This window comes from Suricata suricatta, chromosome 2 (genome assembly GCF_006229205.1).
Source record: "Suricata suricatta isolate VVHF042 chromosome 2, meerkat_22Aug2017_6uvM2_HiC, whole genome shotgun sequence".
Taxonomy (NCBI): Eukaryota; Metazoa; Chordata; class Mammalia; order Carnivora; family Herpestidae; genus Suricata; species Suricata suricatta.
The window spans coordinates 10,635,248-10,647,189 of record NC_043701.1 but is presented as its reverse complement, the minus strand read 5'-3'; the positions used below and the strand labels follow the sequence as shown (position 1 = coordinate 10,647,189).

The 11,942-nt window shown below is 40.7% G+C and overlaps 1 protein-coding gene across 1 annotated transcript in view; it reads left to right on the top strand.

Moving 5' to 3' along the window:
- The window catches only part of LOC115304677 (olfactory receptor 2A5-like), a 1,232-nt gene extending 445 nt beyond the window's left edge, over nucleotides 1–787 (top strand). The window contains exon 2 of the mRNA XM_029954953.1: nucleotides 62–787. Within this exon, the coding sequence (XP_029810813.1) occupies nucleotides 62–787 (726 nt within the window). The remainder of the gene's footprint in view (nucleotides 1–61) is intronic.
- Nucleotides 788–11,942: the final 11,155 nt, after the last annotated feature.

Here is an 11,942-nt window from a genome sequence, read left to right as displayed (position 1 = left end):
TCTGGACTTGAGACTGCACACCCCCATGTACTTCTTCCTCTCCCACCTGGCTGTCATTGACATCTCCTACGCATCCAACAATGTCCCCAAGATGTTGGCAAACTTAGTGAACCAGAAGAGAACCATCTCCTTTGTTCCATGCATAATGCAGATATTTTTGTATTTGGGTTTTGCTAATACAGAGTGCCTGATTTTGGTGGCGATGTCCTATGATAGGTTTGTGGCAATCTGCCATCCCCTACATTACACTGTCATCATGAGCTGGAGAGCGTGCACAGTCCTGGCCATCACTTCCTGGGTGTTTAGCTTCCTCCTGGCCCTAGTCCATGTGATTCTTGTCCTGAGGCTGCCCTTCTGTGGGCCCCATGAAATCAACCACTTCTTCTGTGAAATTCTGTGTGTCCTCAAGCTGGCCTGTGCTGACACCTGGCTCAACCAAGTTGTCATCTTTGCAGCCTGTGTATTTATCTTACTGGGGCCCCTCTGCTTGGTGCTGGTGTCCTACTCACGCATCCTGTTTGCCATCCTGAGGATCCAGTCTGGGGAGGGGCGCAGGAAGGCCTTTTCTACCTGCTCCTCCCACCTGTGCGTGGTGGGGCTCTACTTTGGCAGCGCCATTGTCATGTATATGGCCCCCAAGTCCCGCCACCCTGAGGAGCAGCAGAAGATCCTTTCCCTGTTTTATAGCCTTTTCAACCCTATGCTGAATCCACTCGTCTACAGCCTGAGGAATACCGATGTCAAGGGCGCCCTGAGGAGAGTGCTATACAAACAGAGGCCCATGTGAAAGAGACCGAAAATCAACATGGGGAAAGGCACTTTGCTTCCCATGAGATCTGGCAGGTGGCATTTTCACATTGTGCTATAATAAATACTACATCAACATAGAATATTTTAGTCCTAAATATACAACCCAAAGCCATATAGACTTTAGAAAATAATACAGATGAGTGTCTTCATGACCATTGGTAGGCAAAGATTATTTGGGATAATGCAAAAAGCACAAGGCATAAAATTTGCAAATTTGATAAATCTTAGGTCTTTTCAAAATTAATTATTCTTATTGTCAATGTTTTTATGAAGAAACAAATGCAAGCACAGACCAAGTGTTTTGTACATTTAAATGTGATGGTGAGTCAGATATGACCATGTGAGGAGACAGAGATTTCTTAGGAAAGCACAGTGTTTGTTGTCCTCACAGGTCCTGGAAAAGGAGGCATGGGTGTGTCCCAGGGCCATGTAGGAAAGACACCAGGGTGGTCAGGAGGTACAAGACAGGAGCAAGGGAAGGTTTACATCACTGCCTTTATGGACATTTCCACAGAAAACAGCCAATGGAGGGTTGTATAAGAACAAGCTAGAATTCCTATAAAAGGCAAATCTTTGTCTCCTAAAGAAAGGGCATCACCATGTAGGTAGGGTGGTGGTGGAGACTGCAGGCCCCATCAAGAGCCTCTGTGTGGTGCAACAAAGCCCATGAACCTTAAAGTTCATCAGCTGGGAGTAAAAGGAACTGTTTGGAGTAAGCGTGTGTCCTCATCAATATATAATGACATGCAATGAAAACTAGTTTCAGTATGAGACTTTAAACTGAGACAGAGTAGCTGGTTTTGTCTTTAGTTGATTGGGACTGATAAATCAGTGAGTCATGGCTAATTATAATGATACCTGTTGTGATAATCTGGGATATGGACAAGGGCCAAAGCTGTTGGAAGGTCACTGCAAATACCTATGTCATTCTTACTGATTTGTTCTGTGATGAAACTGCATTGTACCATGACCATCCTCTGCTGTGAGGTTACACGGACATTATTGCTAACATTCAGCTAGCTCATGTAAACAAGTGATAGGACAGTGTTGACACGGATGACCAAATGTATTGGGAGATGCAGGTAAATCCTGTGCAAGTTGTAATACCGATGGAAAATGGCTGGTCTGAGGCAGAACTTGATTTAGTCACCACAGCTCATTTCTATGCTAAATGGCTCTGCACAAGGCTATTACAAGGTCTGAACAACACAGCTCCAAGGAGAACATGCAATCAAATTAGTACCAAAGATGTGAAAATATGTCATGGCCTTATAGACTATAGCTGTTCCTCTTTTTTTTTAATTTTAATGTTTTTTACTTATTTTTGAGAGACAGAGAGACAGCGTGAACAGAGAGGGTCAGAGAGAGAGGGAGACACAGAATCTAAAGGAGGCTCAGAACCCGATGTGGGGCTCGAACCCACGAACCGTGAGATCATGAACTGAGCTGAAGTCAGCTGCTTAACTGACTGAGCCAACTAGGCGCCCCTATAGCTGTTTCTTGGAGTCTGTGCCAAGGTCTCCGTGGGCTCCTCCAAATACGGGCCATTTCCTGCTATTGCTGCATCAATTATTTTAAGTAAAACAATGCTGTTCCTGTTACCTAAGTGCTCTTCTAAATGGGGAGGCTCAGAGAAATATGGTCGTTGTGCTGTAAAGGCACCAGGCAGAGGGCCAGGTGTGTGCACTGTGCATAAAAGGGTTAACTCTGTTAAACTCGTATACATTAAGAATTAAAAGGAACTTTTAAAATATGCTGATCTTATCACTTAGCATGAGACACAGAAATGGAATTTGTGTCCCTGGGAGTTAAGTTTCAGAGTTACTTTGATTATGTGGGGAGGGAGTCCTAGAGGTGCATGTGGCAGATGACAAAGAGAGTGACAGGATAGCGCCTGCCTGAGGAAAGGTACAGGACCTACAAGATGAAGGCACTGCTCTGTGATTAAGAGAAGAGACTGTGGATGGTGGTTTTCTCCAAATGGCCCCCAGAGGTACCTGCTCCTCTGTTAAAAAAAAATTTCTTTAATGTTTGTGTATTTTTGGGGAGAAACAGAATGTGAGCAGGGGAGCACAGAGAGAATGAGAGAGAGAGACACAGAATCTGAAACAGGCTCCAGGCTCTGGGCTGTCAGCACAGAGCCAGATACTGGGCTCAAACCCACGGATCATGAGATCATGACCTGAGACCAAGTCAGATGCTCAACTGTCTCAACCTCCCTGCCACCCATGCCCTTCTTTTTAAATCAGGAGCTAATCTGGGCTCTGCTGTGAAGTTGTTTCACACACCAAATGATCTTAAACTATGGAGGTCATGTTGGTGTGCCTAATCCAGTCAAGTGGGCATTGGAAAAGCTGTTTTCTCATCTCACAGCAGAGGAGGTCAGGAGATCTCAAGTGCGAGGATGGAGGGTTCTTCATTTTTTGAGTTTAGGCTGTGAGACAGAGGTGGAGAATCCTGCACCAGGACTGCTGACCCAGGAAACTGAGAGAGAACTCCTGCGGGCTAGGGTTTTGTTGTTGTTGTTAACATGTATGGGCTTTTTTTACATTGTACATGTGTGTCTGTACATACATACACATATATGAATATATATACATATATAATTTTTAATTTTCAAAATTTTAATAATATTAACCTACAGTGTTATGTTAGCATCCTGTGTAGAATGTGGTGATTCAACAATTCTGTACATGGCTCCGTGCTCATTATTAGTGTACTCTTAATCCCCTTCCCATGTTTCCCCATCCCCACACCCACCTCCTCTCTGGCAACCGCCTGTTTCTTCTCTCTAGTTCAGAGTCTGTGTGTGTGTGTCTTTTCCTTTGTTCATTTCTTTCATTTCTTAAATTCCACATATGAGTGAAACCAAAAGGTGGTATGGATTTTTTCTGCGTGATTTGTTTCACTTGGCATTGTACTTCTATAACCATCCATGTGTGTGCACATGGAAATATTTTATTTTAATGGCTCAGTAATATTACATTGTGTATATCATATGTGTGCTGTTTTAAGCTGCTCAGTTTGTGTTCATTTGTGGCAGCAACAAGAGAAAACTATAAAAGTTTTGGTATCATATAAAATTCATTTGTTCCCGGTGCCGGACCTTTCTAGATGGACAATCTAGCATTTAGTGTAGTTGTACTCTAATGTATGGTCTCCAGACCTCTTTGAACTCTTAAAATTACCAAGGGCTGACAGACATTTTTATGTTGTATTTCCTTTTTTTAACATAATTTATTGTCAAGTTAGCTAACATACAGTGTATACAGTGTGCTCTTGGCTTCAGGGGTATGTTCTCATGATTCATCGCTTACCTACAACACCCAGTGCTCATCCCAACAAGTGCCCTCCTCAATACCCATCACCCATTTTCTCCTCTCTCCCACCCTCCATCAATCCTCAGTTTGTTCCCTGTATTTAAAAGTCTTTTATGGTTTGCGTCCTGTTTGAAACTACTTTCCTCTTCCCTTTCCCCATGGTCTTCTGTTAATTGTCTCAAGTCTCACATGTGACTGAAAACATATGGTATCTGTCTTTCTCTGACTGACTTATGTCACTTAACATAAAACTTTCCAGTCACATCTGTGTTGTTGCAAATGACAAGATTTCATTCTTTCTCATTGCAAAGTAGTATTCCATTGTATATATAAACCACATCCTCTTTATCCATTCATCCCTTATTGGACATTTGGGCTCTTTCCATAATTTGGCTCTCGTTCAAAGTGCTGCTACAAACATTGGGGTACATGTGCCCCTATGCATCAGCATTCCTGTATCCTTTGGATAATTTCCTGCTAGTGCTATTGCTGGATCATAGAACAATTCAGTCTTTAATTTTTTTTTTTTTTTGAGGAAACTCCACACTGTTTTCCAGAGCAGCTGAACCAGTTTGCATTCCCACCAACATTACAGGAGGGTTCCTGTTTGTCCACATCCTCTCCAAGTTGTTTCCTGAGTTGTTAATTTTAGCCACTCTGACTGATGTGAGGTGGTATCAATGGGGTTTTGATTTGTTTTTCCCTGATAATGAGTGATGTTGAGCATCTTTTCATGTGCCCATTGGCCATCTGGATGTCTTTGGAAAAGTGTCTATTCATGGGTTCTGCTCATTCCTCACTGGATTATGTTTGGGGTGTTGAGTTTGGTAAATATTTTAGATTTTGGATACTAACGCTTTATCCAATAAGTCACTGGTAAATATCTTTTCCCATTCCATCAGTTGCCTTTTAATTTTGTTGATTGTTTCCTTTGCAGTGCAGAAGCCTTTTATCTTGATGAGGTCCCAATAGTTCATATTATTTCCCTTGGCTTCGGAGACATGTGGAGTAAGAAGTTGCTGCAGCTGAGCTCAAAGAGGTTGTTGCCCATTTTCTCCTCCAGGGTTTTGATGGTTTCCTGTCTCACATTTAGGTCCTTCAGCCGTTTTGAGTTTATTTTTGTGTATGGTGTAAGAAGTTGTCAGTCTCATTCTTCTGCATGTTGCTGTCCAGTTCTCACAGCACCATTTGCTACAGAGAATATCTTTTTTTTCCATTGAGTACTCTTTCCTGCTTTGTCAAAGATTAGTTGGCCATTTTTTGTGATTCTAATTCAGGGTTCTCTATTCTATTTCATTGACCTATGGGACTGCTTTTGTGCCAATACCATACTCTCTTTGGCATGTCTTTGAGTAGTATTGACATTTTAACAATATTTGTTCTTCCAATCCATGAGCATGGAATGGTTTTCCATTTCTTTACATCTTCTTCAATTTCCTTCATGAGTTTTCCACAGTTTTCAGCACAAATCTTACACATCTTTGCTTAGGGTATTTCCTAGGTATTTTATGATTCTTGGTGCAATTGTGAATGGGGTCGATTTTTTAAATTTCTCTTTCTGTTGCTTCATTATTCATTATTTGCAACAGATTTCTGCACATTGATTTTGTATCCTGCGACCTTGCAGAATTCATATATCGGTTCTGGCAACTTGTTTGTGTAGTCTTTTGGGCTTTTCATGTAGAACATCACATCATCTGCAAAAAGTGAAAGTTTGATTTCTTTGTCAATTTGGATGCCTTTTATTTCATTTTATTGTCTGATGGATGAGGCTAGGACTCCAACACTATGGTAAACAACAGTCGTGTTCCTGATCTCAGGGGGAGAGCTCTCAGTTTTTTCCCTATTGAGGATGATATTAGCTGTGGGCCTTTCATATATGGCTTTTGTGATGTTAAGGTATGTTTCTTCCATCCTGACTTTCTTGAGGGTTTTTATTAAGAAAGGATGCTGATGGAGAAAATCATATGGTTCTTATCTTTTTTCCTACAATGTGATGTATCAGATTAATTGATTTGCAAATACTGAACCAGCCCTGCAGCCCAGGAATGAATCCCCCTTGGTCATGGGGAATACTTTTTTGTACTCTATTGTTGAATTCAATTTGCCAGTAACTAGGTGAAAATTTTTGCATTCATGTTTATCAGGGATATTGGCCTATAATTCTCCTTTTTAGGGAGGTCTCTGTCTAGTTTGGGAATCAATGTAATGCTGGCTTCATAGAATGAGTCCAGAAGATTTCCTTCTGTTTTTATATTTTGGAATAGCTTGAGAAGGATACATATTAACTCTGCTTTAAATGTCTGGTAGAGTTTCCCTGGTAAACCATCTGGCCTAGGACTCTTATTTGTTGGCAGATTTTTGATAACTGATTCAATTTCTTTGCTGGTTATGGGTCTGTTCACATTTTCAATTTCTTCCCATTTGAGTTTTGGTAGCACATGTGGGGGGTCTACGAATTTGTCCACTTCTTCCAGCTTGGTCAGTTTGTTGACATATAGTTTTTCATAATATTCTCTAATAATTGTTTGTATATCTCTGGTGTTTGTTGTGATCTCTCCTCTTTTACTTGTGATTTTATCTTTTTGGGTTCTCTCTCTTTTCTTTTTGTGAAGTCTTATTTGTTCAAAATACCAGCTCTTAGATTCATTGATGTGTTCTACTGTTTTTTGATTGTTTGTTTAAATTCTAAATTGTTTATTTCTGCTCTGATCTTTATTATTTCTCTTTGCTAGCTTTGGGGTTTCTTTGCTATTCTGCTTCTATTTCCTTTAGATGTGAAGTTAGGTTCTCTATTTGGTGTTTTTCCTGTTTCTTGAGTTACGCCTGGATTGCAATGTATTTTCCTCTTAGGACTGCCTTTGCTACATCCTAAAGGGTTTGGACTGTCATGTTTATATTTTGTTTGCTTCCATATATTTTTAAATTTCTTCTTGAATTGCCTGGTTGACCTATTCATTCCTTAGTAGGATGTTCTTTAATCTCTATGCATTTAGAACTGTTCCAAAGTCTTTCTTTTGGTTGGTTTCAAGTTTCATAGCAGTGTGATCTGAAAATATGCATGGTATGATCTCAATCCTTTTATATTCATAGAGGGCGTTTTGTGATCCAGTATATGATCTGTCTTGAATAATGTTCCATGTGCACTCAAGAAGAATGTACTTCTTTTGGATGAAAAGTTCTGACTGTATCTGTCAAGTCCATCTGGTCCAGTGTATCATTCAGCACCATTGTTTATTGATTTTCTGCCTAGATTATGTGTCCATTGCTGTAAGTAGAGAATTAAAGACCCCACCAATTACTGTATTCTTATCAGTGAGATTGCTTATACTTGTGATTAATTGATTTATATATTTGGGGGTTTCAAATTGGAGGCATAAACATTTACAATTGTTAGCTCTTCATGATGGATAGATCCTGTAATTATGATATAATGCCCTTCATCTCTTGTTACAGGTTTTAGTTTAAAATCTCCTTTTTCTGATAGAAGTATGGCTATTTCAGCTCTTTTGACTTCCCGTAGCATGGTATAGAGATCTTCATCCCCTCACTTTCAATCTGAAGGTGTCCTCAGGTCTAAATTGAGTCCCTTGTAAACATCATATAGATTCATCTTGGTTTTATTTTTTATTTTTTATTTCATTTTGATACCCTATGTCTTTTGATTGGGGCAGTTAGTCCATTTACATTCAAAGTTACTATTGAAAGCTACAGACTTCATGTCCATAGAAATCTGTGTATCTCATGATTATGGTGATGTCTCTGGCCCTTTGTAGTCTATACAACATCCCACTCATAGAGCCCCTCTGCCCCCTTAGAATGTCTTGCAGGGCTGGTTTAGTGGTCATGAACTCCTTTAGTTTTTGTTTGTCTGGGAAAGACTTTATCTCCTCTTCTATTCTGATGACAGCCTTGCTGGATAAAGAATTCTTGGCTGCATATTTTTCCTATTCAGCACAGTGAATATTTCCTCCCACTCCCTCTGGCCTGCCAACTTTCTGTTGACAGGTCTACTACTACCCTTATGTGTCTATGCTTGAAGGATAAGGCTCATTTGTCCCTAGCTGCATTCAGTATTCTCTCTTTATCTTTGTGTTTGGCCAGTTTCACTAGGATATGGTGATCTATTCTTGTTGAATTAGAAGGGAGTTCTCTGTGCCTCCTGGACTTAGATATCTGCTTCCTTCCCCAGATTAGGAAGTTCTCAGCTATAATTTGTTCAAGTAAAACTTCTGCCCCACCCGTCTCTTCTTCTTCTGGAACTCCTATGATATAGATATTATTACATTTCATTGAATCACTTAGTTCTGTAATTCACCCCACATGGTCTAATATTTTCTTATCTCTCTTTTTCTTGGCTTCATCATTTTCCATAATTTTATCCTGTATTTCACTTATTCTTGTCTTTGCTTCTTCCATCATCACTGTCACTGCATCTAGTTTATTTGGCACCTAATTACAGCATTTTTAAATTTGTTATGAGTACTTTTTAGTTTCTTGATCTCTGCAGCAGTAGATTCTCTGCTGTCTTCAATGCATTTCTCAAGCCCAGCTATTAATCTATTGACTATTATTCCAATTCTTGATCAGATATATTGTTTATTTCTGTTTTGAGCAATTCTTTAGCTATCATTTTTTTCCTGGAATTTCTTTTGAGTAGAATTCTTCCATTGGGCCATTTTGGCTAGTTTTCTTTCCTTTATGTGTTTTAATAGCTTGTTATGTGTCCTGCACCTGTGAGCACTACTATATTTCAAAGTGGTTCTACACTGTCCAGAGCCTGGCCCTTCAGGAGGTGTTTTGAGTGTGTGCATGCTCTCTGTTGTTGTGACTCTGGTTGCTTTATCTCCCTACTCATAGTGGGGATCAGACTTTCCACCAGGTGTGCTTTGATTTGATCATTGAAGTAACCATGGAAAATCATTTTAAAAAGGGGTGGTGGTGGAAGAAGCCTTATCCCATACAAAGAGTAAATGACAGGGGTGGAGAAAAAGAAAAGAAAGAAAAATTAACCATGGAGAGATTCAGAGAAACTATACAGCTTAATCCAGCAAGCAAGAAAGAGAGGAATATAAAGGAGATACAGAAGAGGCATAAAAAGAATAGATTAAAAAATGTCTACCTTAACAAATCAACAAACATAATAACCAGACTAGACGAGGGAATAAATAAGAGGAAGAAAAGGAAGAAGAACAACAACAAGAAGAAGAAGAAAAAGAAGAAGAAAATAATACACACACACACACACACAGAAAGTGAGAATTGAACCAAGAATCAAATCAGAGAGTGAAAAACCACTGGACCAATATCTGACAGTGCTTTGGAACCAGTGCTTGCACTGGTCTAGAGGAGGGACTATCTGGTTTGGTCAGTATCAATCTTGCTCTGTTACATACACAGTTACCAGGCACGGAGGGATGTGGTTTGGTGTAGGCAGGTCCTGCCTCCACTGAGGGCCTTTTGCCTTTTCCCTGAAGCCTCCCTTCCTTGTTGGTGATGGGGAGAAAGATGGCAACACCCTAGTTTCTCCTCCCCAGACCGGGTGACCCAGACCACTCTGTTCAGGCCATCCTCACAGTGCCACATGGAAAGAGTGGGCCAGTTTGGTCTGCTCCATAGTTTCCCATGCCTTCCTGGAACTCAGCTGGGATTCAAACACTGATCTCTGAAATGATCCTGCTCTTTGTGTCCCAGTTCCGTGGTGCTGCCACTCTGCCAGCCCGCTCACAAAGGACCTCTAGGTGGTATGTGCCTGGAGGGTCTTTTGTCCTTGGACTGGCCCTAAGCCCTCTTCCCACAGCACTCAAGGGAGGGGACTGCTATCTCTAATGGCACCTCTGGGCTGGTTACTAAACTCGGGTCTGGGTCTTCTTCTCCCTATGTATGTGCAGAGAGCAGCTGGCCCGAGTCTGGAGAAAGCCCTGCAACCCTGGAATGAATTAGGAATTGGTTCTTTCCCTGTTTTTTCCATTTAACAGTCCACGGTTTTTCTTTTGTCTGAATACAATCCTACACTCCCACACCTCTCTTTCTCGTCCTTTTGTTCCTCCACAGAAGAGGATCCCTCCTCTTCAAGCCTACACAGCCCATTTTATCTCTCCTAGTTTGTAGTCATGCACTTAATGCTGACCAACTTTGTCCCCATGGGACCGTGGAGATGTTTCTGTCACCCAATAGCCCAGATTCCTGAAATTCCAAATCTTCTGTCCTCAGTACTGCTGGTTTGAGGGATGAGGGAACATAGGGTCCCCCCCCCCCCGCCATGTTCTTGCCATGTTGCCTCTCCTCCATGTGGTTGTATTTTTTTCCTTTTTGTTTTAATGTTTATTTTTGAGAAAGAGACATGGAGTGCTAGTGGGAGAGGAGCAGAGAGGAAGACACAGCTCCAGGCTCTGAGCTGTCAGCACGGAGCCTGAAATTTCTTGATATGTATCATATAGGAAATCAAAACAGAGAATTTATTAAATATTTCAATTCATTTAAAAATATCTCCATTACATGTTAATATGTATTTTTATGTAAATACTTTATAAAGCAAAAACAATCAGTAAAAGGAGTAGCTATGTTTTAAATTTTTGAAAAAAAATTTAAATGTTGTCTTAAGCAAAAATAGATAATTTTATATTTCTTCTGGACTCTGTCTCATGCAATATCACATGCCATGCTGCCTCTGGTATAGTCCACGGCAGACTCTTGAGAGAGGGAGGATGAAAAGGACAAAAAGACTAAATATAATTATGAAAACAGTGTTGATCATATGGACCTTTGAGGTTCTCTGAGATTTCTGCCTCCCAGTCCCTGGACCACATCTAGAGAATCACTAATTTAGTATATTCAAACTCCAGTCTCCAAATCCATAAAATGGCAGTGCTGATCAGATTGAACCATGCAGTCAGTATAGGGCATTTGACACATTTTCTGAAACAAGAGAAGGGCTTAATAATTGTTGCTAATTGTTGTTTATGTATATTAAAAACCATCCTCATTTGTCATTCAAATTTTTTTATGTTTATTTACTTTTGAGAGACAGAGATACAGAGTGTGAGCAGGGGAGTGGCAGAGAGAGAGGGAGACACAGAATCCAAACCAGGCTCCAGGCTCCGATCAGTCAGCACAGAGCCTGATGCGGGGCCTGAGCCCACACATTGTGAGATCATGACCTGACCTAAAATTTGGCCACTTAACTGACTGAGACACTCCAGCACCCTGAAACCTTCCTCATCTGGATTTATCAAGCCTTACTGCAGTTAGAGATCCATTCTGGCTTGGGGAATCTGTTCTCTCTCAGACTGGCCATACAAGTTCCATGGGAATTTACTTGTCAAGTATCTAGAAGGCTCAGTCTTTCAGATTCTTTGATGCTAAGTGTAGAGAGGCATGACTTCATAAAACTGTAATACATTTGGGATTTGGGGACTGTAATTTGAGATATTTGTCTCATGTTTATAACCCTTGAGATATTTAAAAGTTCATATAAAACAGTGTGATACCCACATCTGCCCTGTTTGTTCCCAGAATTTTCCTCTGAGGTCAATCAGATGCAATGTTAGCTCTCCCCCAGAGAGAATATTCAGGGATCTCCCTCCCCACCTTGCCTCTTATGATCCTTCTGGGAATTTGAATCCTCAATAGAAAGACAAGAATGTTTTACATTCAACTGATTCTAAAATAAAACCTATGTTCCTGGGGTTCTTCAAAGAGCCCTCAACAAGTGAGAGCCTAGTGAGTGACTCCTCCTGTATCTGGGATTGAGTCCTCTGAAAGCTGCTAAGGGACCAGGACCCTGCACTCATTTGTGAGGTACATTTCTCA